The 27,172-nt window shown below is 44.6% G+C and overlaps 1 protein-coding gene and 1 pseudogene across 2 annotated transcripts; one reads left to right on the forward strand and one right to left on the reverse strand.

The window, feature by feature from the left end:
• Positions 1 to 241: 241 nt before the first annotated feature.
• Positions 242 to 26,229, reverse strand: LOC148163005 (NACHT, LRR and PYD domains-containing protein 12-like; annotated as a pseudogene).
• On the forward strand, positions 12,880 to 14,163 carry LOC114198364 (testis-expressed protein 13A). 2 transcript variants are annotated; one of them, XM_088028951.1, is made up of 2 exons: positions 12,880 to 13,338; positions 13,426 to 14,163. In XM_088028951.1, the coding sequence occupies exons 1-2, from the start codon at positions 12,880 to 12,882 to the stop codon at positions 14,161 to 14,163; spliced, it is 1,197 nt and encodes a 398-aa protein (XP_087885077.1). The 2 variants fall into 2 exon arrangements, with proteins under 2 accessions (XP_087885077.1, XP_087885078.1); XM_088028952.1 differs by having other exon boundaries at positions 12,880 to 13,335.
• Positions 26,230 to 27,172: the final 943 nt, after the last annotated feature.

The following is a 27,172-nucleotide window of genomic DNA, read 5'->3' on the forward strand; positions in this document are numbered from 1 at the left end:
ACAGTAGACTGTATAACACAACATATGAATGTAAGGTATTATTGCTGAAGACATTTGAACTAAAGCGCTTCTGCCTTTCACGTCCTACTTAGTGTATGATTCTATGGAAGAAATAGCTATCACTGCCGCTTGCTTCACACTAGGGTCCTCAGCAAAGGTTAACAGGATTAGAAGAAGAATAATGCACAACTGTTAAAGATGGTGCCAGATTGGGGGGGGGGGTCTATATGCTCCTTGTAAACTACCAGGTGATTCCGGGCTTGCTCATTTTTAAAGCTTCCATCTTTCTGAATGTTTCTTCGTGTAAATGATCCGTGTCAATGCTATGAAAAATGAAAAGAATCTTGTGTCAAGTCAAGCCAACAGATGCCCTCACTAGTTTTCCTATCCTCGAGGATGAGATTCCCATTCTACTTGCTCCCTAGCACCACTCAGTTACTTCACCCACTTAGCCATCTACCTCCTCCCTCAGCCTTGGCTTCTCTCCTTGAGAAAATGCTTCACTTCCTCTTGGACTCTCACTCTCGTCCCTCTCTGCCTTTGTCCAAGGCCTGCTGTATTAGCCCAGTAGCTCCTGCTCCTGTATATGTAACCTCTCCCTCTCTATGGGTTCCTTTCATTCAGCCTACAAATTCGCCTATCCTCAACAAGAAGGAAAAAGAAAACTCCCTCCTTCCCGCAGTTCCAAAAGTCCTCCCAGCTACAGCCCCAAATCTTTTCTCCTTTTCACAAACTTACTTACTCATTCATTCATTCATTCATTCATTTATGAGAGCGAATGAGCAAGAGCAGGGGGGAGCAGACTCCCCACAGAACAGGGAGCCTGACGCAGGGCCGATCCCAGGACGCTGGAATCATGACCTGAGGCCGAAGGCAGATGCTTAACAGACTGAGCCACACAGGCGCCCCCTTTTCACAAACTTCTTGAAAGATTAGTCTCTGCTCTTTCTCCTCTTCCTCATCTCCAATCTCTTCAAGTCACAGCAGTCTGGTTTCCAGCCCCACCACACCACTGAAACAGCTCTTGACAGCGTCACCTATGGCCTCCTAATGACTAAATCCAATGGATATCTGTTTCAGGACTCATCCTTTTGGGCCCTCTCTGCTGCATTTGACACTGTTGAGCACTTCTTCCTTGAAACTCACGTTTCCCATAGCTTCCAGGACACCGTTTCTCTCCTGGTTTACTCCATGGGTTTTCCTTTCCATACCCACCTCTTAAAAGTTGGTATTGCCCAAGGCTAATTCCCCAGAGATGTTCCTCAGGGGTTCTTCTCTTCTCACTCTCCCTAGAGGATCTCATCCATTGGCATGGCTTCAGCTATCATCTCCGGGGCACACTCCTATATCCAACTGCCCACCTACTAGAAAACTTCCCACAGTGTGTAACAAGGACTTCAAACTCCACATGTGTGTCCCCAGTTAAAACCCATTGACTACAAAAGAAGGTACAAGCTCTTTCAAGTGTGTAGTGAGGTTAAGATTTTAGTTTTTACTGGATAGAAACTAATCTTTAGCAAAGTGAAATGAGTAACCCTGCTAACTATGAAACTGTAGGGTAAGTAGATATTTAATGCCATGAAAGTGTAACAAGACCTTGAGAATTTTTTTTGAGTGACTTAGCAAAGGTTGCCTTACCTCTTGATGTGTAGAGCTCACTGTTGGGCAAGAGGTGGGCCGATATGCTTAGGAAGCCCAGAGGTCTTCTGGGAATTAAGAGACCAATTACTCTCAACCCCTTCTTTCCAAATTTAGAATTAGGAACATGCATCAGGGTGAGTTTAGGGGCCTTTACCCAAGGCCCAGTGCCTGGGAAAGGCACCAAGGCCCATAAAATAAAATTATCTTGACGAAAGAAAAAGGCTCAAGTGGGGCCCCTGACCCAACTCAGGGGCCTACACCTTTCTGGGGCAAGGGCAGGTCTTATATATATATATATATATATATATATATATATATATATATATATACACACACACACATACACACACACACACACACACACACACACACCACACACCTGTGGTTGATTCCGGGAGCTCCTCTAGACCCAACCACCCTGACACATATAATACTTTAGAGAACAATAGTTGCATGTTTATGTGTGGACTAATATATCTGTAACCTCAGAGCCCAAGTATGATGGCACTGCAGGGCTAGCAGGGATCCAGACCAGCCAGGGCATCACTGTCTAGTAACCAAACTTCTGTGGGACTGGTTAGGGTCAGTTCTTAAGATCAGCCCCCTGTGGCAGTGAGAAACAGAGCAGCAGTGGACTGACTCTCCAACCAACTTTGGAAGCAAAACTGGCTCTATCTTGGGGACCAGTTTTGGAAAGATGAGAAGAGGCCTCGAAATGGACCACCACTAGAGTATGTGAGAGAAAGAGAGCAATGACTGAGTTTTCACTCAGAATTCTGCTAACAGGTCTTACTAACCACATATGGCATACAAGGCCTTGCCCTACCCCCTCAGTCTTACTTCTTGACACACTCTGTTTTGTACTTTATGCTCCAGCAAGAGCAAACTCCTTGGATATTTCCCATCCTTTTCCCCATCAGGTACCATAAACCATGCAGCTTATTGTCTGGCTACCTTATTCATGCTATCTTCTGAGCGTGGGCTACCCTTCTTCATCTTTACCCCCATTTCTCCTGGCTATTAATAGTCCTGAGACTTAACTCAGGTGGTCCTTCCTCCAAGAAGCTTTCCCTGACCCTCTTGGGCTGGGTGAGTTGTCTCCTGCCAGGACTCCCTTAAGACCACATGATCACCCTATTGTATTCTTCAGTTTCTGTGCCTGTCTCTACCACTAAGCCCCGTAGCCCCTGAAGAGCATAGACTGTCTTATGTCTTATTTACTCTTGTCTCCTAGCACCTGGCACACTTGCCTAGCACATAGCAGATATTCAGCAAGAATTTGTGGAATGAATGAATGGTGAGCCTCTGCCACTCTAAGGCCACAGCCTCTTTTATTCCTTGACCTTCTGAATGTCTAGACACTTAGTCTTTATTGAACATGTCATTAACTGTCTCCATTCCTTGCCTCCAGATGCTCTAAATTACTAATTGTGGTCTTCTATACGTATTTCCTATATGCAAAGCTGAGCAAGGAACTTTATGGTGTGGGGCGGAGAATACAATGAGGAATAAGATTCAGCCCCACACTCCAGCAACTCTTAGAAAGTAACCTTCTTCCTCCAGTCTTTGCAATTTCCAGCTGAGACTCCCCCTTTTAGAAGGCTCTCCTGGAATTACACCCCCTTTCAATCCCACCACAACATTAAATCATCCATAATTTCCTCTCACCTTACTCGCGGAAGTATATATTTCTATTAGTTACAGTTTGACTTCCATATACTCTAACAATCAAAATTGATTTGAGGTCAGTGAATGGTGTCTATTCTGTGTGTGTGTGTGTGTGTGTGTGTCCTTTATTTTGTATTCTGAGCTATTATTGCACACTGTTATCAACTTGTCAACTGACAAGTTATAAGGGTTTGAAGGTTGTCCTGAAAACACAATGGAAGCACATCGGTTAAAAGGCAAAGAGCAAGAGATACAGGAAATAGTGTAATAATTTACAATAAAAAGCAAATATGGCATTCCATCACAAAGTAATTTCTCCTCGCTGTCACTTAAGACCTTTGCTGAAGCATACATACTATAGAGTGCCACCACATTAAATTACTCAGTATTTGAAGAAACACTGGGATTGATCATTAAGCTTATTCCAACCTGTGGACAATATAGACGGCAGTTACCTCTTTTGAGAAAGACACCCCGGAATGGAGGTCCCTAAATCTCTGAGGCTCATCATGTCGTGAATGATTCTCTCTTTCTGGGCAGTAATCACCACACTTTCAAGCCTTTGAAACTAACATCCTTCACTTTGCTAGTAGAGAACCAGCTTCTCTTTCAGCCAGACTTGTAATCAGGCCTTTATGTTGTTTTCATTTACACTTCAATCCGTCAAATTGGCTTTGAAATGTGGAATTTTTGCACTCGGCCTTTATTTTCCATTATGTGTTCCAGTTCTGAATGCCAGAAATGAATGGCCATTTGGTCACTGGTTAGCTGCCAACAGAGCATAGCTGTATCCTAATTAAGAGTGACTTTGTGTGTCATGCCAGCCTGCTGAGCTGGCAGATGGACATTGACCAGAAAGGGTCAAGACCTCCACTTCCTATAATTGCATCATTACAGCTTCATTTCTTGAGTCTTGAAGACTCTCAAATGTAAATATTAAGACCCCTGGCAAGTATGAGAAGAGAAAAGGGAAAGAATCTAACATTTATGGAGTACCACCTATGTGTCAAAGGTTGTACTAGGTACATTTATAACTAATGTTTCACTTCATTCAATCCCCCTGTTAAACCAGATAGTCAGGTACTAGTATTAGCTCCATTTTACAGACACGGATACTAAAGTTCAGGGAGGTTAAGTAAGCATGGTTATGTAGCTAGTGATGCTAAACCCAGTATTTAAGCCGGACCTAACAGAATCTAGATCTGGTACTCTTCTTCCATGCTGCTCCTCTTAGCAGTGAGATCCAGTGCTGCCTGTTCTCTGCCTCTGGCCCTGGCCCTGCGTCCAAGGAGGAGGCCTACTGGTCACTTCACTTACTTTGATATTTTGCCTAGGCATGTCTTGCCCTCAGTTTTTCTTCTTTCCTCACCACAATGGGCTATGATCAAACCCCACATGTCTATCTTGACCCTCTCCCTCCCACCTCCCCCGCCTTAGTAACTTACTAGAATGTCTGTAGTTTACATATTGGCTGAATCAGTGCATCATACAGCATTTGCACTCCAAAATCCTTGAGGTCGTTTCCACTTAGGCCTAGCGATGTTAGGTTCTCATTTCTGTTGAGGACAGAGGAAAGAGCTCCACAACATGCATCTGTGAGATGACATTCTGCTAACCTACGGGGAATTGGGGATTCAAGAAAGTTCCACAATGACCCTCCATTTCATATAGAGCCTGGAACAAGAGCCCAGTGAGCAAAGAGTCACTGTGCACTTACCACAAGGTCTGCAGTTTGCAAGAGGGGTGTTTCAGCCCTTCACACAGCACCTGCATACCCTCGTCCCCTAAGGCACTATCACTGAGGTCAAGGTCTCTTAGGTACTCATTGGTGTAGAGTACATTGCACAAATCCTGACAGCACTCTCCAGTCAGGCGGCAGGTCCACCATCCGCCAGGAAGTAAGGTAGAGAAGGCTGGCATCATTTCATCTGCACTGAGTTACTTGAGGAATTCTGTTGGCCCACTACAAAAACACATTAGAAACTCAGAGTATCGTGTGAAAAAAAAATCCCTTGGGCCAGGGCCAAGCAGAGAGTGTGGAGAGGGGAACATTTATACTCCCTAAATTATTTGGTTCTTCATTTATTGCTTCCTTGGAGATTCGATCACCAGGCCAAAAAATACTCATTTAATTTTAAGAGTTGCTGAAACATCAGGAAACTCTGCCTGTGGCTACAGTCCATGATACTTATGCCAGATCCTTTAACTGACAGTCAGGCTGTTTTAATCCTTCACACAGCAATTTCAGTCCCAAGTCTTCAATTTTGTTATTAATTAGAAGCAGCCTTGTCAGGCTCTGGGTGGAGCTCAGGACGTGGGCAAGGGACTCACAACAAGCTGCAGAAAGGGAACATTCAGAAAGCCTGGAGGAATGGGGATACCAAGGTGGCCATTAACCATGGAGTCCCACTGAATCTCAAGTGCCAAGACCCGTGAGAATAAGGATAAGCAGACACTTACACAAGAGTCTTGAGAATACCCTTTGCATGCTGCAGACCTTCACAGAGATGCTGTAGCCCTGTGTCCCCCAGGGCACTGGCAAACACAAACAGCTCTTTTAAAGTCTGACTCACTTGCAAGAAAGAAGAGAGCTCCATACAGCTAGCATCTGTTAAGTAACATGTGCTCAAGCTACCAAGAAATAAAGAAGTAAAATCAGCCACTGCTGTCTCTTAGCTTTCTGAGAATGTTTTCCTAGCCTCCCTTCAAGTTCCAGCTCCTGGCACACCTCCTTCACAAAGCCACTTCCTGAGGTCTCCAGCCCACAGTGACCTCGTACCTTTCCCTGGGCTCATCTGGCATTTCTAAATGATTCCACAGTGTTGGGCACTTCATTGCACATTGAACTGTGTTGTTCTCCAGTGGGTTCATATCTGTGTGTCCTTAAGGGCAGCCTTGTCACTTGTCCCTCTGATAACTCAACCCATATCAAGTGCTGTGTTGGGTGCACGGTAAATATTCTTAATATTTAAGTAGTGTCATTCCTGCAAACATGCAAGATGGCTGTATACTGGGCGCCTGGGTGGCTCAGATGGTTAAGCGTCTGCCTTTGGCTCAGGTCATGATCCCGGGGTCTTGGGATCGAGTCCCGCATTGGGCTCCCTGCTCCTTGGGAGCCTGCTTCTCCCTCTGCCTCTCTCTCTCTCTGTCTCTCTCTCTGTCTCTCATGAATAAATAAATAAAATCTAAAAAAAAAAAAAAAAAAAAAAGATGGCTGTATACTGGGAAGAGCGGGAGATCTGGAGACAGATTTTGGAGTCTCATCCTGACTATACCACTTTTGAGTGGTGTGACCTTGGACAAGTCACGTTTCCCTGTGATATTCAGTTTCCACATCTGTACAATGGGGATTAAAAAATCCATTTTATATGGTTATTGGAAGGAATGAATTGGGTGAAATAACTTCTGCCAAGCCCAAGCATAGATCCTGGCACATAGCAGGCATTCACCAAGTTCAACAGTCATAAGATGATGCCAGACAGTTCTAAGAAACTTACTCTAGCTTCTCCACTTTACAGTTGGAATGTCTGAGACCTTCACAAACATACTTCACCCCTGTGTCCCCCAGGGGATTTTCACTCAGGTCCAGCTCAGTGAGGTGTGGACTGCAAATGAGAACAGAGGCAAGATACTTGCAAACAACCTCTGAGCTTTCAGGGAGAAAGCTAGCACACAACCTGGAGAGAAAGAGAGATGAACAGAGACAGAACGGGCTGCTTTATTGTCCTACTCACCCCCTACCCACAGTACCTCATGATCAAAGAAAATAAAGGCCCACCTATACAAGACTGCCAACCTTGATAACGTCACAGCCTCCAGGGGAGAATCATACTTTGCTCCCACAACACTGTGTCCCCCAGTAGCAACTCAGTAAGTGTTGACTGCCCCTCCAAAAAAGTGTTGGGAGGAAATATCAAGATGACCTAATCTTATTTTAACTCCCTGCATGAATTTAGAATTCTATCTCATAGCTTCTTTCAAGTCCCATGGGGGAAATGCTATAATATCTTTAATAAGCTTTATAGTCAAAAGATCTAAAAGTTCATTATTTATTAATTTTCCATCCTTGGAGACCCAGTCCACCATCATCATCCATGTAATATGCCGTCTTTGGGACAAAGAGTGGTTTTTACCGACCTTCCTGTCTTCTTAATCTTTGTTTCTCCATATTGAGTAGTCCAATTTCTTGAATCCCATCAACTTTTTCTTCCATTACTTTCAAGAATTTCTATGATATATACTACAATCTTTGAGTCCTCAATTTTCTCTTGAGTTACCAGGCTCCAACCTTAGCCTTGAAGAGGGCTCGTAAGTATACATGTCTATATCTCCCCAATTTAGAAGTTTTAAAAAGAGGCATTTTGGGGGAAAAAAGGAGTTTCAAAGTGGATTTTAGAAAGCTTTAATGTTAAAGAGCTTTTGCTTTTAAAAACCCCACATATAGGGGTGCCTGGGTGGCTCAGTTGGTTAAGCGTCCGACTCTTGATCTCAGCTCAGGTCTTGATCCCAAGGTCATGAGTTCAAACCCTGCACTGAGCTCCACTGGAACTCAGTGTGAAGTCTACTTTAAAAAAAAGTAAATAAACCCATATATATATTGCAATGGTTAATTGTATCACATTGGCTAAGTCATATATCCAGATATTTGGTCAAAAATTATTCTAGATGTATCTGGGAAGGTATTTTTTAGATGAGATTAACATTTAAATCAGGGACTTTGGGTAAAGTAATTTACCCTCCATAATTTGGGTGGGCCTTGCCTAATCAGTTGAAAGGTTTTAAAGAAATCGACTGACCTCCCGGGGAAGAAGAGAGCATTCTCACAAGCAGAATGTCTTTGGACTTGAACTGCAACATGAGCTTTTCCCTGTGTCTCCAGCCTGTTGGCCTACCTTGCAAATATTGAACTTGACAGCCACCCTAATCCACATGAGCCAATTCCTTAAAATAAATCTCTATACAGTTGACCCCTGAACAACACAGGTTTGAACTGCATGGGTTCACTTAAACACGAGTTTTTTTTCATAAATGCAATACAGTACTATAAATGTATTTTCTCTTCCTTATGATTTTCTTAGTAATATTTTCTTTTCTCCAGCTTACTTTCTTATAAGAATACAGTATATAATATATATCATATACAGAATATGTGTCAGTCAACTGTTCATGTTATCAGTAAGGCTTCCACTCAACATCAGGCTATTAGTAGTTAAGCTTTTGGAGGATCAAAAGTTATACGTGGATTTCCGACTGTGGGGGGTGGGGTTGGTGCCCCAACCCCCGTGCAGTTCAAGAGTCAATTTGTATATTTATAAATTATAAATTTATATACATCTTATTTGTTCTGTTTCTCTGGACAACCCTAATACATATATGATAAACTTTTTTACTAAAATCATTACCAAAGGGGCGCCTGGGTGGCTCAGTCGTTAAGCGTCTGCCTTCGGCTCGGGTCATGGTCCCAGGGTCCTGGGATCGAGCCCTGCATCGGGCTCCCTGCTCAGCGAGAAACCTGCTTCCCCTTCTCCCACTCCCCCACTTGTGTTCCTGCTCTCGCTAACTCTCTCTGTCAAATAAATAAATAATCTTTAAAAATAATAAAATAAAATAAAATCATTACCATGGACTTTGAAGTCAGATACATGTGGGTTCTGAACTGTGCCTTGGCCATGTTATTTGGTCTTATGACCTTGGGTCCCTATTTCCTCATCTGCTAAAACGGACATAATAATCTGAAACCTCTCAGAGCTGTTTTACAATTAAAGGAAATCACAGATACAAAGCAGTCAGCACTATGCTCAGCACAAAGTGATTGTTCAGTAAGTGTGGGTTATTATCATAGTCATTGATGTTATTGTCACCTACAATGAAAATTCTTTTCCTAAACTTGTTGCATAGGAACAATTTTAGAGTCTGTCACTTTTATTCTTCCTCTCCATGATTCTTCAAAATGTGTTTTGATCACACAACATCCATCTTGAGTTGCATATTTAAATTTTTTTTTCTTACAGCAAGAAAACTAATAGTTACAACTTACTTGAGCTTCTGTAATTTGCAATTTGGATCTTTTAAGCCTTCACAAGCAATTTCAAAGCTGAAGCTTCCAGTTTGGTTTCACTAAATTCCAGATCAGTGAGCCACCGACTGGTACTGAGAACAGCTGCCAGTGCCCCACAAGAAGGAGAAATAAGGCATCGGTAGAACCTTCAGAGAAGAGAAGAATGACCTCATTATCTTGTTCATGCTCTGCCCATCCCTCCCCCCAATGCAAGCAGAAATTGACCAAAAATGAAACGAACACAGACAACAAATTCTCCGACTATCAGTTACCTCAATGTCTGTAAGATACAGTTTGGCTGTAATAATCCTTCACACAGAAGCTTCATTCCTGAATCTTCCAGGGTATTTTTTACAAACTCCAAATCTCTCAAATACTGGTTAGTTTCAAATACTAAAGAGAGGTCCCTACCACAAGAAGCTGTGAGGTGGCAGAAAATCAGTCTGTGTGGAGAAAAAGATATTTCAGAGAAGAAAGAAAATGGGACTCTCTTTAAAGGTATCTGTTCGTACCTTACTGATGTAATGAATTCTTTCAATACACTCAACAATTAACTTACTGGGTGCTTACCACTATGCCAGATGCTGAAAACACCAAAATAATTAAGACCCAGACCTGGCCTTGAAAAGTACTGCAAGTGGTATGCGTAAGGTATCATGGGGACACAGAAAGGTAGCACAATTCTGCCTAGCTTGGGGTGGGAGTTGGAGGACCAAGAAATACTTATAAGAGAACGAAATATTTGAGTGCTGTTGTGAAAGGGGAAGAGAAATTGAGCAGGAGTTAGGTGGATGAAGAGAATGGGAGCAGGGAGAACAGGAGGAGCCCAGGGACATGGGGCACTCATGGAGCAGCCTGGGCAAAGGCCATTAGACAAGTATGAGGACGCTTTGTTTGAGAACCCGCCAATTACAGCTGACCCTTGAACAACTCAGGGGTTAGGGGTTCCGACCTCCACACATCTGAAAATCTGCCTATCTTCTGACTTCCCCAAAACTTAACTGATAATAGCCTACTGTTGACCAGAAGCCTTAACAGTAAAATAGTCGACTAACACATATTTGTAGGTTATACGTATTACATACTATATTCTTACAATAATAGAGTAAGCTAGAGAAAAGAAAATGTTTTTTTTTTAACTAAGAAAATCATAAGGAAGAGAAAATACATTTATAGTACTGTACTGAATTTATTTTAAAAATCCACAGGTAAGTGGACCTCCACAGTTCAAATCCTGTGTTGTTCAAGGGTCAACTGTATTTACTATGGCCTCTATTAAAAGACTAGATGGATATATATCAAACTATCACTAGTAGTTATCTTCTAGGTTGGGGAAGGGCAAGATTATAGGGATGCATTCACATTATAGATATTTAAAAATTATTTACAATGATCACAAGTTATCAAAAAATAGTTTAAATGTTTTTTTAAAAAAACATATAAATAATCTCCACAATAGAGAAAAATATAGTTTTTTTAGTACTATATTCCTACCACCCCAAAATAACCACTGTTAACATTTTGGTACATGACTTTTCAGATTTTTAATGCATGCATACATATAGAAATATATGTTTTTGTAACAAATGCAATCATAGAAAGATGTATTTTAAAAAGATCAAAGCTTTTTCCAAACCTCCTCTCCAGTTCCACTTCCCAGAGATAACCAATGTTAAGAGTCTAGTGTATACCCTCCCACTCCCTTCTTCAAGATCATAGAAACGTACACATACACACACACACAATTTGTATATTTTACAAAAATGCGATCATAGAAAACATTACATCAAATTTCCATGCACTTTGTTACTCAGTACTCACGGTAGGCCCATAGGTAGAAACTAAGATTCAATTATAGCAGAAGGTCATCTAGTAAGTGGCAAAGTAGGACTAAACCTTAAGTCTGTTTTTTCCAGTAGGCCTCAGAAAGCCATTGGAGGTTTAAACTGACATGCTCAGATCCCTCTGACGTCAGGGTAGGAAGGAGACAGACCAGGTATCAGAGGGCTGCAGTGGTCTAGGAAGATATACAGGTAGGGGGAGCTGGACTAGGGTGCCTGGCGTGTGAAGGCGGACAGATTCGAGAGATGGTTTCGGGATGAAATGGCCAGAATTTAAGACGGTTTACGGTGACTAGAATGTTCAGTGCTGAGCCAATGGGCGACGAAGCTGTTCCCAGGCTCCGCCCTCTTCCTCCGAGGAAAGCCAATGAGGGATTGGGGCTGCTTTGAGTTCTAGAACATTCCATCTCTAGGAGGCAAGGGCCCCCTGGCGTGGGACAAACCATTATGGAGGGGGGTAGAACTTCCTGTACTTGATTATGAGTACTTCACGTTCTCGATTCTAAGTCTTTTCTAACCACTGTTGTTGTTTACCACCATCAGCGACTTTCAGCAATGTAGTGGGTTCTTTTAGGTCCTGGAGTTCGGGAGGAACCTTTCTCACAAATTCCCACGCACCCCCACTGTCTCTGGAAGTTGGAACAGTCCTAAAGTAAAAGCCTCGAGGGTTGGCCCCAAGGCTTCCTTTTCCCCCGGAGTCCTAGAAGGGAAAGGTGCGCTCTCTCTTCAGGCTTCGTCGGTAGGCGTGGTTAGCTGGCACCCTATCTGGCCCCGGCGTTAGAGGTGAGGTTTGGTAGGAGGTGTACGCGGTGGGGCAAGCCAGTCAGGGGGCCTTTAAGAGGGTCTGAGGGGGGAAGGGAAAGGGCAGGGCAGCAGGTGGGTGGAGACTGAGGGCGGCGTGTTGTGGGGGGCTGGGGTGAGGGACGGGGGCAAGTGGGGGGGACGGCGGAGGGGAAGCGGGGGGCGGGGGACAAGTGGGGGGGCGGCGGCGGGGAAGCGGGGGGGCGGGGGACAAGTGGGGGGGCGGCGGCGGGGAAGCGGGGGGGGCGGGGGACAAGTGGGGCGTCGGCGGGGAAGCGGGGGGGGCGGCGGCGGGGAAGCGGGGGGGCGGGGGACAAGTGGGGCGGCGGCGGCGGGGAAGCGGGGGGGGCGGGGGACAAGTGGGGGGGCGGCGGCGGGGAAGCGGGGGGGGCGGGGGACAAGTGGGGGGGCGGCGGCGGGGAAGCGGGGGGGGCGGGGGACAAGTGGGGGGGCGGCGGGGAAGCGGGGGGGGCGGGGGACAAGTGGGGCGGCGGGGGACAAGTGGGGGGGCGGCGGCGGGGAAGCGGGGGGGGCGGGGGACAAGTGGGGGGGCGGCGGCGGGGAAGCGGGGGGGGCGGGGGACAAGTGCGGGGGCGGCGGCGGGGGGGGCGGGGGACAAGTGGGGGGGCGGCGGCGGGGAAGCGGGGGGGGCGGGGGACAAGTGGGCGGCGGCGGGGAAGCGGGGGGGCGGCGGGGGGGGCGGAGGGGAAGCAGGAGCAGGAGACGGGGGTTGAAGGGTCGGCAAGGGTGGCGAGGGGGAGCATGGGGCAGGCGGTGAGGGGGCCAGGGGGCAGGGAGGGACCCTGCAGAGTGGACAACTGGTTGATTCATCCCACAGGGACAGCCAAACCCCTAAGGTGCTCAGTCGTCATGTCCTTGAAACCTGATGACCCCAGTGCTGGGTTCCAGCACAACAGTGTGGTGGCCTTCATCAATGAGAAGATGGCCGGGCACACGAGAGGCCCTGAGTTCTACCTCGAGAATATATCCCTGTCCTGGGAGGAGGTGGAGAACAAGCTCAGGGACATCCTGGAAGACAGCGCAGTGCCCAGCCAGGCCAAAGACGCCTGTGCCTGGAGCAGCCTGGCCCTGGGCGTGCGCTTTGCCCGCAGGCAGAGCCAGTTACAGGGGCACAGGGTGCACTGGCTGCATGATTTTGCCAAACTGCATAAGTCCGCTGCAGAGGCCTTGGCCACAGACCTAAAGGAGTTCACAGAGCAGCAGGAGATGGAGCGCAAGGAGTCAGCCTTCCGGCTGCGGCAGACACAGGCAAACCTGGCGGAGATACAGAAGGAACAGAAGCTCCTGAGGTGGAAGCTCTTACAGGTTGTAAGATTATCTCTACTTGATCCCCACCCCATCTCCCTGCCCCGTCCCCAGAATGAGTCTCAACCCTGCTCTCCTGTCTCCCAACAGCTGGGGTGTACCAGGGAGCAGGGCCAAGCCTCAGAGGAGCCAGGCCTGGCCACCGCCAGTGGGGCTGGGACAGAAGGGGCCTGTGAGGAGGAGGAGGAATCCCAAGCTGCTGCTACCTCTGTTACTGCTGCTGGTGCCACAGGAAGAGAAAGAAGACAGAAGGATGCACTGGGGGCAGAAGCCGCAAAGGAGCTGGGTGGAGGCCTCATGCACCTGGTTGGAGCCATGGACCAGGAAAATTACACCACTGGTGGGCAGAGGGAGGGAGAGCTCAGGTCAGTGGAAACAGCCATGTTTTATTTCTCTAGGACCAGAGTCACACCACCACCCCTCCCTGTCCAGCTCCCTACCTCATTCACATACTCCTACTCATGCCCCTCATCCCCCTTCCCACCTGCACCCACACCCACACCCGCACCCGCACCCGCACCCGCACCCGCACCCGCGCCCGCACCATCCCCACCAGCAGCAACATTCACAGCAGGAGCTCCATCTCAGACAACTCCCAAGAGGAGGCCCTTTGATGGTAGCCAGCGGTCTGTTGGGGGGTCCCAGGGAACAGACCCTCAAGAATCCCAAAGAGACAGGAGAGATTCCAAACCCCGTCAGCAGAGAAGACCTCCCATATCTCGCAGGCCTGGGGATTGGGACTGCCCTTGGTGTAAAGCTGTGAATTTTTCAAGGAGGGAAATTTGCTACCGCTGTGGGAGGGGAATCTGGCTGCAAAGCCCTCAGTAATTTTAGAAATGTGAAACCCCTGAACAAAAACATATACCAATGGGAAATCAATTTTCAAGGTTGGGGGGAGGTGAAGGAGGAAACTGGGTGGAGTGGGGGGAGGGGATGGGTGGGAAGTGGAGAGGGTGTAGAGTGACAGGGAGAGACATGTTTTGATTGACCCCCTTTGTGTTCCAGAGCATTAGCATTCCACACCCCAAAAGCACTGTAGCTTCTGTTTGTATGTGTCTCCCTCCCCAACCCTTGTATCTGGTGGACCCGAGCAGCCATGTATATGGCAACCCACCCCTCTCCCCACCTAGGCTGTATATGATTGGAGCAGGAGTGGCCACCTGACCCATCCTGAGCCAAACAGGTTCTCACACTAGAGAATGTGAACAGAGAGGCAGATTCCATAGTCAGGGTGGTGTTGGGTAAGGAAACAGTGGGTTATTTGGAGTTGGGGCCAAGGCCTGGTACTGGTTGTCAGGGAGCGGGACTGTGTGCTTTATAGAAGCCAAATGTCTTTTAGAGAATGCCAGAATGGGGTCCCAGGGAGCAGATAAGGCACAGAGAAGCAGCACAGGAGTTGATCCTGCAACCCTAAGAGTTGGAGAAATGGTAGCATGACCACTTTTCCATTCTCTGCAATTGTGCAATCGTGAAAATCCAATCTACACAGATCCCCATTTCTTTAAGCTAACTTGAGTGGGTTCCTGTTCTGGGCAACCAGGTTATTTCCAAGTCAGAAATTGGCACCAGAAGAGCAGTTACAAACCATAGATTGTCAAAGAAACTGTCAGAACTTGGCTGGGGAGAAGTATCAGAGAGTTACGGGTATAGTGAGGATTCCTGCATCCTCACTGTTTCCAGGAATGAATTGGACAGGAAGCTTGTTCATGTTCTGATCAAGTTATATCATGAGAAACGATCAAAACAGGCCTGTAGTTAACCCTGGACTTAAAACACAGCAGAGATTTGCCACTCCTAAGAAAATCTTTCAGATCTACAAACAGGGGACACCAGCACCAGTTGCAGACGAGGCCTGCTATGGCTGTCTAGCTCCACAACAGGAGAGCCCTCCCCAATCCCCAGTGGCAGAACTGGAAACTCCTGCCACTGCCTAAGAGGTGAGTCAGCAACTGATAGTGCCCAGAGCGTTTACTGGTTTAGACCACCGACCAGTGTGGTGCCATCCTGAGGGATTCTCTCTCCCAAACCACCACCAGAATAATACTGGGAGGGGAATCTGGCTACAAATCCCTCAGTGAATTCAGAAATGTGGAATAGAACATATCCCAAAGGGAAATCAATTTCCAGGGGGAGGGGGTAAACTGGGAAAGAGGGAGGGGGGAGGATGGTCTGTGTCTCCTTTCTCATGACTGTGAGTGGTGTTGAGGGAGGCTCAATGTATGGGTTAGCCCACAGATGGAAAGATGGTGAGGTTTCACACCTGGACCATAATAAGACAACTAGAAGAGCCCTGGATATTACCCAGGGACTCTCTTGACCTAGGGTCTGAAGCTGTCATGGCCCTGGGACATCTCTACAGCAGCTGGCTGTGACTCTGGGCTGTCTCCTATTGGGGCAGGTGTGGACAACCATCAGGGTTTGGGGCAAGAGCCCTAACTTGCATTTTCAGAAAACCTCTGGGCTCATTTATAGCCTTCTAGGGCAGGGCTCATCTATATCTTTCTAGGGTACTCTTGACACTTGAGAGTGAGTAATTCTTTATTGCAGGGGGCTATCCAGTACACTGTAGGATGTTTGGCAGAATCCCTGGTCTCTACCCCCTAGGTGTCACAGCCAAAAATGTCTCCAGATATTGCCACACGTCCACTGGAGAGCAAAACTGCCACTGTTTGGGAACCATGGAGGCAGGGAGGTCCTTAGGAGCAGTCAGAACAGGGGGAAGGGAGATGCAAGTAGAGCATATTCTGCAGTGCCCGTGGCTGCAGGGGAGACCCTAAGATAGGAGGTGAAAAGTGTTCACTGGGTCTGCTATTCACTTTTGATCTCTGAGCAGATCTAGGCTGGGGAGGGGCAGAAGCCAAACCACAAGGACTGGGGAGTAAATAGGAAGCAAGGAAGTGCAGTCAGGGCGAGCTCTTCGAGTAGTTCTGGCTGTGAAGGGAAGGAGTGGGGTTGGATACAGGGCTGAGAGAAGAGGGTTCTTTGGAACAGGGGAGAAACTTGAACCATGGGGAAGGAGACAGCTGAAGAAAGCGGAGGAGACAGACCCCCGCATACTGTATTGGAGGCATGTCCACTGTACTGTTCAATGAAAAAAAAATAAGCCAGTTTTGTGTGTGTGAAACAAAACCCCCCAAAGTTCTGTAACTCTGCATATGTATGATATGTATATTATAGATTTATATGTGCCTTTTGTTATTGATGTTATTGATTGATGTTTGACAAAGCATAGAAAAGGTCTGGAAAGACATTTAGCAAACAAGGTATTACCTGGGGAGGGTGAGATCAGGGTCAGGGGATGGTAAGCAGGAGGTGGGGTGTTGGGGATATAAAGTGGGGTGGGGTCTGTCTGGGACAATAGGGTGGAGGGCTTTTAGATCGTTATGTACTTATGTGTTGTGTAAAGTGAAATAAATGCTTACAAAAATAAAAAAAATGAATTTACTGGCTCGGGTAGGATTGGAAAGGCCGCCTCTTCCTCTGGGACAGAAGGGAAGGAGAGCAGACACTGATCTATGCGGTGAGGAGGGGTTTGGAAACAAGGGGGCTTGTGCCTGTGTGCTCCTGATGCGGACTGACAAGCTGACAAGACACCTGAGAGTGAGCAAGAAATGAAGGGCAGGGGCGGGGAGATTCTGAGCAATGGTACTTTGGGGAGTAACTACAGGGGATGGGGGTGAGACATGGAGGGAGAGAAAAAGATCACTGAGCTGCATGGAATGGGATGGGACCCAACAAAGAAAACCAAGGAGGACGACAGTGGGAATCTGGAAGGAGAAGGGGGGTAGGTCCAGGAGGGGCACCAGACACAAATCTCTTAGATGCTTTAATCTGCCACCTACTCCTGCAGCAAAAATAGCACATACAAAAGGGGAAGAGGCTGGAGGGGCCAGCAGGGATCTGTGCCTGACTCTCTACCCCTTCTAGGTTCGTAGCATATCTTATCATTTGCTGTTCCACTGTGGAGAAGCTGAGCACTAGTTATATTTTGTTTTCAGGTCCGATCAGTGCAGTTTCTAGCAACCTCATCTTTACCTTGCAAATACCTAAGTGTTTAAAGCAAAGTTCAACTTACTTCAGGTCTTTGATTTTACCGTATGGATTACGCAGTGCTTGGCAGGGCACGTGTAGCCGAGACACTGGCAAATTGCACAGCTGGAAGGACCTAAAAGAGATGAAAGAGCAAAAATAATTTACAACAAAATAGTTAAAATTTTAAGTAAAAGGTTAATTTTGGCTTCTGTCACCCTACTAGTATTCATTCACCCCTTCCAAAATCCTTAAGAGGTATTACCCCATTTTGCAGATAAGGAAATTAAGGCACAAAAAAGTTAAGATATTTGCCTAAGGTCACATAGGTAGGAACAGAATGGAGGTTAGCACTCAGGTCTGTCTGACTTCAAAGCCCAAGCCATGTTACTGTATGCCAGGTACCAAGGTAAGCACTTTACATAGACAAATCATCTTATCAGGTCCTCAACACAGGGATGGATATTTTAATCATTTTGCAGATGCTCAGAGAAGTCAAGTAACTTGCCCAAGCTATCTTTATAATATAACTATTTCTTGGTTGTCAGTACTAATAGAAGAATTAACTATAATTGAAAACTAGAAAAGTTCATATGGTACTTTTATTTTTAATTATTTTTTATAAATTTTTTAAAGGTTTTATTTATTTGACAGAAATAGCACAAGTAGGGGGGAGCAGCAGGGAGAGGGAGAAGCAGGCTCCCTGCTGATGTGGGGCTCAATCCCAAGACCCTGGGATCATGACCTGAGCCGAAGGCAGATGCCAAATGACTGAGCCACCCAGGTGCCCCTTCTTTTTAATTTTTTTGAGGAACACCCAAAGAAAACAAACACTAATTCAAAAATAATATATGCACCCGTATGTTTAGAGCAGTATTATTTACAATAGCCACATTATGGAAGCAACCCAAGTGTCCATCGATGGATGGATGGATAAAGATGTGGCAAATACATACAATGGAATATTAGCCATAAAAAAGAATGAAATCTTGCCATTTTGCAACAACATGGATGGGCCTAGAGGGTATTGTGCTAAGTGAAAGCAAACAGAGAAAGACAAATACCACACAATTTCATATGTGGAATTTAAGAAATAAATGAACAAAGAAAAAAAGGCAAAAACAGACTCTTAAATGGAACAAATTGGTGGTTGCCAGAGGGGAGGTGGGTGGGGGATGGGTGAAATAGATGAAGGCGATTAAGAGTGCACTTCTGGTGATGAGCACTGAGTAGGGAATTGTTGAATCACTATACAGTACACCTGAAACTATGTCAATTATATTTGAACAACAAAAAAAACTAGAAAAGTTCAATAGTAAAATCTCAAGTCAACATGCTTATGAAAGGAATATTTTGGGTTAAATTTTGAAGAAAGTTTAACTCTGATAAAGGCAACAGGGTTAAGATAGGGACTCCCATCTAAGGCTGATTTTCTGGAAGTCTAGAATGAACCAGAAGCCCCTTTTTGTTTCCATCAGTGTTTAAAAATTCTCAGTGTATTTGTCCATTATTTTATTTTACAATATACATCTGGATTGAAACTGTCATGAATTTGTCAAGACACTAGACAAGGGCCTTTGTAATTCTGAGTCCATGTAACTTCTCTTACCCCTTCCACTCTAATCCCAAACACAACTCTTGCTGCACTTTCCTTCCCCCGCTCACCTCCCTTCAACACACATATCCCATGCTCATTTCTATCTCTATGCTACTGCCCAATGAGGAAATAACAACTATCAGAGAAAAGACGGGTTAACTCACTCCCCAATCTCTTCTTCTCAAGGTCCCCTACCCCTCAGCTGGTCCCACAACTAAAGGATTGCAATATCCTTTTTTTTTTTTTTTTTTTTTGGAGAGAGAGAGCGCGCGTGCACAAGTGGGGCAGAGGGAAAGAGAAACTTTTTTTTAAAGATTCTATTTGAGAGAGAGAGACACAGCGAGAGAGAGGGAACACAAGCAGGGGGAGTGGGAGAGGGAGAAGCAGGCCTCCTGCCGAGCAGGGAGCCCGATGTGGGGCTCGACCCCAGGACCCTGGGACCATGACCTGAGCCGAAGGCAGACACCCAACAACTGAGCCACCCAGTCTTAAGCCAGCTCCACACTCAGCAGAGAGCTCGATCTCACAACCCTGAGATCGTGACCTGAGCGGAAATCAAGAGTCAGACGCTTAACCAACTGAGTCACCCAGGCGCCCCAGCACTGTTCATCTTAACCCAAGTATTGAGAAAAGACTTATGACCAGTGGCATTTTCTAGATAACACAGGTATAAATCTTCTTGGCTGCTTTAGTCAATAAGTCAGTAGAACTCTGTTTTTAGTATACAGAATCTGTATTATTTAAGTGGTTTACCGAAGCCTCTTTGACCTCCTTTGTGAAGGTGCAAGCTCTGGACCCTTTGTGAAGGTGCAAGCCTGATGGAAAAAGCCCAGGCTTTACGGCAATATACACAGGAGTGCAGTTCTGACCCTTACCAACCTGGAGCTCTTTGAGGTCTCAATGATAAAGTATATGTAGAGGAGAGTGATTCAGTGTTAAGTTTACCACCTTTTTAAGAATAGTCATTGACACCAAAATAGCAGAGTCCTCAATGATAATCTTGATTACTTACATGCTCATAACACTTTATAATTATAGAGCACATTCACAGAGTGACAGAGAAGACTAATACACACACATTTATAGTGGCTAGCACAGTGCCTGGCATATAGTAAGTGCTCAGAAATGTTAACTTTCCCTCATTGTCTACCGAAGCTAGTGTTCAATATGTGATAGATAGTCAATAAATCCTTATTGGGGTGACTGACATAAAATAGGGAAAGTGGAGATGATTCATTTATCAATAATGCTCAAAATGATCATGTGCCTGAATACTTGAAATAAACAAGAGGGCGCCTGTGTGGCTCAGATGGTTAAGCATCTGCCTTCGGCTCAGGTCATGATCCCAGGGTCCTGGGATCGAGTCCCGTGGAGCCTGCTCCTCCCTCTGCCTCTCTCTCTCTCTCTCTCTGTCTCTCATGAATAAATAAATAAAATCTTTAAAAAAAAAGAAGAATGCCTATTTTTTCTGAAGGCCAAAATATTAGAGAAAATACATTCATATACTCACTGATTATCAAGCCTGGTGGCATGAATGCGGAGGCTCGTTCTTCCTCCTCAAATCCAAGTAGGTGCTGAGACTTCAGAGACACTGACAGGTGACTGTGACTGCTTTTTACACAGAATGACAGAGCCAGAATGTCCGTTTTCGTATAGGTAGGTTGAAGCAATGTAATTGACTAAATCATCAGTTATCCTTTTTGCATATTCTTCTTCCTGAATCTCATACAAACAGTGAAACAAGTCTATTGGCTCAATCTGTAACCTAGATTTATCCTTTATTTCTTTCTCAGTCCACTTCAATAACTCCTCTTGACGTCCTGGAGAGACTTTTCTTCCAAAAGTAGTTTCCACGGCCTTTCCCTTTCCTTTATGTAAGAGGCCAAATAAGAACTGTATCGTTAGTGATGAAAACCCTTTTCCATATTGTTGGATTATTTCTTGCCACGTTCTCCCCACTTGATCAAAAAACATCCAGTTGCTGTCATTCTTCAGGGCATAGAACACAGCAGTCAAGAACTCTTGGAAACTGAAGTGAAGGAAAGCGTAGATGTTGACACCTCCTTCAGTTTTTTTCAAAAAGTGATTTAGAAAAGTGCAATTGATATCATATACTCCTATCCCATGTCTCCTGAGGTCACTGACCTGAACTAGGACCTGCTGGTTCTGCAGTCCCCCGGCAGCCAAAGAGCAAAGGCCCCACAGGCAACTTTGTCCTTTCCACACCCAGATGCCTGGAAGGGTTTTGAGGCACTTGGAAAAGTAGAACAGATACACATCAGTCATGGTCTGAAGTGACCTCATAAGAGTCCTGTCACCATCTCCCTGTGACTATAGGACCCTGCAAATCATCCAGGTGATGATGGGAAGAGAGGACATAATGTCAAGGCTTTCATTTTGTCGAAGCTCATAAAAGACCCTCGTTGCTGCATCGGCACCTGAAAACTGACTCAAGAAATACGCTCTCTTTTCAGCATCTGTAAACCATACAATCTCTGCCTGGGTAGGTTGTTTGTTAACAGAGAGTGGAGCTTCTTCATGGTTGTAGGCCGGGCAGTTATCAGCAGGGAAGATTTGGCGAACAGTTTTCTTCCTCACAAAACTACATAAGAGGGTCTCTACTGGCTTCTTCTGGAAATTAGCACTAAGATCCCCTCTCTGGTTACCTACAGAGTACTGAAGCTCAGGGAATCCATCGAGAATGAACAGAAGCTTCTCTGTATATACAAGAATAATGTCCAGGATTGGTCCATCTATATCTTGAAAAGTGTTCATGATCAGGTCGGCAGCACTCAGGTTAGCAATATGGCTTATTTCTCTGCAGCGTACATAGATGAGATAGTCAGACCTGCCTGGAGTGACCATTCCTGACTGCCCAGTCGAACATGAACTTGTGTACTACAGCCGTTTTCCCAATCCCCGCACATCCCTGAAGAACCACAGCTTGGGAGGAGCTGGAGCCCTCTTCATCGGGAACAAATACATGTTCCATATCGATAAAATTATCTTGTTGAGGAATCCCACACGGTGTCTTTTCTGATATACCATGTTCTTTTAAAACAAGCAGTCATGACTCTATGTGTTTGCCACGGTGATAACATTTATAGACTCCTATGTTTAGGTATTTTTCTTTTAGATGTTTTCTAAATATTTCCTGGTATTCTAATGACGTGACACCAAGAGTTAGTAATCACAGAATCCGAGACAACAGTACAAACAACTGTAACACATACCACCCTCTCCACTAGGACATCTTAAAGGGTCCTCCAATTTTACATGTCTAGACCTGAGCTCTTGATTTCTACATGGCTGCCCCCCTCAAAAAAGAAAAAAAAAAAAAACCCTCCCCAGGCATTTCATCTCAGTTAAACGGTGCCACCAAGTTGCTCAGAAAAATGTTAGGAATCATTCTTTATTTCTTTTTCTCCTCTTGAATCCTCCATATTCAATCAATTAGCAAGGCCTATTATTTATACCTCCAAAATAAGCCTCCAATTCCTTTATTTATCTCTACATCCTCAAATACCACCCAAGTACAAGGCACTATCAACTCTTTCCTGGACTGCTGAAATAGCCTCCTACTCATCTACTCTAGCTTATCTATGGCTCCCCTCCACACAGCAGCCAACATGATCTTCTAAAAATACCAATTACATCATGTGACTGCCATGCCCAAAACCTTTCAAGAGCTTTTCATTGCAGGGGCGCCTGGGTGGCTCAGTCGGTTAAGCGGCTGCCTTCGGCTTGGGTCATGATCCTGGGGTCCTGGGATCGAGCCCTGCGTCAGGCTCCCTGCTCAGCAGAGAGCCTGCTTCTCCCTCTCTGCCTGCCTCTCTGCTTACTTGTGCTCTCTATCTCTCTGTCAAATAAAATAAAATCTTTAAAAAAAAAAGAGCTTTTCATTGCACTTCATATAAAATCTAAAACTCTTACCTTATCTTACAAGGTATACCACAAATCACTCTCCTCAGACCCTACACTCAAGCCACATTAGCCTGCTTTCAGTTTCTAACAAATGCCAAGTTCTCTCCCACTTTAGGGCCTTTCCACTAGCTAGTGGTAAGAGTTGCTCTTCTTTTTTTTTTTTAATTTTTTATTGTTATGTTAATCACCATATATTACATCATTTGTTTTTGATGTAGTGTTCCATGATTCATTGTTTGTTCATAACACCCAGTGCTCCATGCAGAATGTGCCCTCTTTAATACCCATCACCAGGCTAACCCATCCCCCTACCCTCCTCCCCTCTAGAGCCCTCAGTTTGTTTTTCAGAGTCCATCATCTCTTATGGTTCGTCTCCCCCTCTGACTTACTCCCCTTCATTCTTCCTCTCCTGCTATCTTCTTCTTTTTCTTAAGAGTTGCTCTTCTTGTGGAGAGCTTTTCCTCATCCTTCAGATCTCAACTTAAACATTACTTCCTAGAAGAGTACTTGCCCGACCACTCCATTTAAAGCAGATCCTCTCTATTATTCCCTTTCCCGGCACCCTGTTTTTGCTTTATAGCTCTTATCACAATTTATACTTGTGTTGTTCATTTTTTCACTGTCTTTCCCACTAAACAATAATCTACATGAAGACAGGGACCTTATTTGTATTCTTCACCATAATACCTTAAGTACCTAGCATGGTGCCTGGCACATAGTAGACACTCAATAAGTAATTATGGAATACAGCTATAAATGCTTTTGAATTAAAAACAAGTCACTTATTACTTCCTATTCTGTGCCAGACACTTTACTAGGCTCTTTATATACATTTCTGATTTAATTCTTACCATAGTCCCACGAAGTAGGTATTATCCACATTTTATAGTTAAGGACATTGAAACTTATAACCAGGGTTATGAGTTCATGGGTGTAAATCTGTGCACGGGTCTCGTGCTCAGAAGGAACCACGGGTGTAATGCTCTGCTGTTGCTATTTTGAAATTCTGAATACTTTTGAATAAGGGGTCCTGCCTTTTCATTTTGCACCACAGCCCACCAATTATGTAGCCAGTCCTGCTTATTGCATTAGATAAGCTGTCCAAGGTTCAACAGCTAGTAAGTGGTAGAGACTTAATTAAGATTAAGGTTTGTCTAAAGCCATGGTCTCTATGCTTAAATACCATACTACATAGCTTTTCACTTTCTGCAACTAGAAAAAATAATCCAAGGAGTCAGTTATCAAGTTTAAACTTCTGTTAGGTGAATGTCTAAGCTGTCATTTCCCAAGTAACTGTTCCTTGGAGCACTATTTCACAAGATATTAATAAGAGAGCTGTGGAAAAGAAGTCCAGTGGTCAAATAAGTTAAGGGGAATGCACCCTTTGTCTCCTTTTAGAGTTTCTCAATGCATGTTAGCATGTGAAAGGATCTGAAATGGCCTATGGTAAAAAAAGAAAAAAACAAAAAAGGCTGTTTAATTTGGTTTAATCCAGCACTCTCTAGTCTTAAATGACTATAGAACCCTTTCCTAAGAGCGAAGTTATTATCTCCTGGACCACAGTGCTCTGTAGAACTGCTTGGGGAATGCTGATCCAGAGAAGTGGTGGCAAACTTCCTCTGTAAAATTCTGCAAATAGTTTAGGCTTTGGGGTCTCTGTTGCCCTTATTCAACTCTGTCATCTTAGCTTGAAGGTGGCCATAGACAATATGTAAATGAGTGGGCATGGCTGGTTCTAGTAAAACTTTATTTACAACAACAGGCCCCTGGCTTGATTTGGCCCACTAGCTGTAACTTGCTGGCCTCAACTTAGAGTCTGTTCTAGCCATAAAGTTCGTACATATGGTGCCTGATCACCATCAGTGGTCCTTCTAGTATTCAAATATCTACTCTATGTGATATAAAAGTCCTATTTGTTATATCAATGGTTGCTGTCCAGTGAATATGGGGGGGAGAGATGGGAATGGAATGCGGATGAGAAGCCAGGTTTATAGGAGGCATTTTTCACAAAACAAAAGGAGAGTAAAAGAGAGAAAACATCTACCTGTGAGATCCTTCCATGAATATGGAGCCTGAGAATTTGAAGCAGCTGTGGGAGGAAAGAGTTGGTATATGTTAAGAAAAAAAGAAAAAGAGTAGCACAAATACACCTTCATATCGAAACACGAAATATACAGAAATTTAGCCACCCTGTTACAGCAATTCCCACTGTTCCCCAGACAGAAATACAAGGAAGTAAGTCACCTCACATCTATTCCAACCCACCCACAAAATTGTTTTATAACTAATGTGAGACCTTCACACACATATATTTAGGGTATAAACATTTACATTTATATGCTCTGTAAGGAAAATTTTAGGCATTAACTTAAAGAGGCATACATTATTTGAAGTGACTGTTTCTGGTATTTGGCTTTCCACTGAGCATTAGCCTATTGCTTTTGTTGAAGCTTCTGTTAAGCTGAACTTGTTAATGAGAAATAAGACATTGCTGATGGTAGTGTGACAGATATATACAATGACCTACAATTTAAATACGTATACACATAGACTCAACCCAAATACTTACATATATAGGTATATAGAGAGAAATACACAAAGGCAGACACGCGTGCCTACATACACACACGCACGTGTGCATGCACACACAGCCCCCACATTTCTATAGGTTTTTAGTACTTGCATACCTTTTAAAAGCAAGAGTGAGATTTATACTTGGGAGAAGGTGTGACTGACGAGGTGGAGAGGAGGAAGCAGACTCTGGAGAGGCAGATATTGGAATGTCACAGAAATGGGCAGGCAAGTGAGTGGTCCGTTGAAGATAACCAATTTCTATTCCTCATAAGTAAATATTCCTTGGAGTTCAGGAATCAGCCACAAGGGAAGGACGGAAGGACTCCAGCAATCTTCGCTCTTTGCTCTTTTGTGCTGTCTCCTGTGAAAATCTGTGGTTACAGTAAAGGGAGAGATTTGAGGGTCTTTTAGGATTAAAAATGCTTTGGGGATCATGGAAAACAGTAGAAACCACAGTTGCCTCTTCTCTTTTCTTTTTCCTCACTTCGGAAAACACAAAAATTGTGGAGACATTTTCAAGAGATTATTAATGGGTAAATATCATATCCATGTAATGTCTCAATATATATACACCTATACACACGCAACACAATGTTAAAGATTCAAAAAAAATTCCTGAAGTCCATGAGGAGAAGTAGGAGAAAAAGAATGAACAGGATTAGCTAGATTATACCCTCTCTTACCTCATCCAGTTACTCACCTTTCTGTTCAGACAATAAACTCCAAGTACAAGCAGGTTCCATATCTTTTCTTTTCTTTTGACTGTTCATCCTAGCAAATCAAGACGACTGTAATCCAAAACAGAAAGGATGACTGAAAGGCCTAGTGGAGGCTCAAAGTAAAAAGGAACTCAAGAAAGATGACTCAAGGCGTTACAGAGTTGGGGAAGAAAGAAGGCCCAATAATCAAGTAGATTGCTAGGGTGGGACTATGGCGTCACAAGAAGATAGATCAAAACCAACAGTCTTTAACTTGAAGAGGAGAAAAACTAAAAGAGGGTAGAATGCCTGTAAACTTTTGAACAGTACGAATATGGGAAATGTGAAATTGGGCTCTGAATTGGGTTACTAAAGGAAGCACTGGATTTAGACAGTACACCTCTAATGTCTAGGGTCAAGATAAAAAAGAAGGACTGTGTCTTGCCACAGCATATTTTTGGTGCCATTAATAAAGAATTCTAAGACCATAGATTGGAATACTGTGGTATATAAGAGAAACAGTCTACAGTGTTAGGGGACATAGGCCCTAGTTCCATTTCTATAGCTATGGACCTATGGACCTTGAGTAAGATTCTTCTACTTTCTGGATCTGTTTTATTTTCACAAGGGCTGAGGGAATGTTAGCCCAGGTTTCTTCCAGGTCGAACACTGTAAGATCAGTGGTTCTCAGTCCTAGCTGCATATGAAGATCACCTTCATTATCACCCTCCAGAAATTTTTTGCACTATTACTATCACTTTCTAACACACTTGGTAATTTTCTTATGTACACCGCTTGTTGTTCATTTTTATTCTTTCCCACCTAAATTGAATTATTGGCCCCAATTTTCAGCCTTTGCCATGAACTCTGCAAGTCCACACAACAGAAGTGAGGCTTTTTTCCCCACCTCCCGTGCTTGAGCTCAGCCTTGAGACTTGCTTTGGCTAATGAAATATACACAGATGTGACTCAAGCAGGGGCTTGAAATATGCTTGCACAGTTGGACACGTCCCCT

Source organism: Eumetopias jubatus, unplaced genomic scaffold (assembly GCF_037043125.1).
Source record: "Eumetopias jubatus isolate StellerSeaLion01/CBP00866 unplaced genomic scaffold, mEumJub1_p1.0 scaffold_11, whole genome shotgun sequence".
NCBI classification, from domain to species: Eukaryota; Metazoa; Chordata; class Mammalia; order Carnivora; family Otariidae; genus Eumetopias; species Eumetopias jubatus.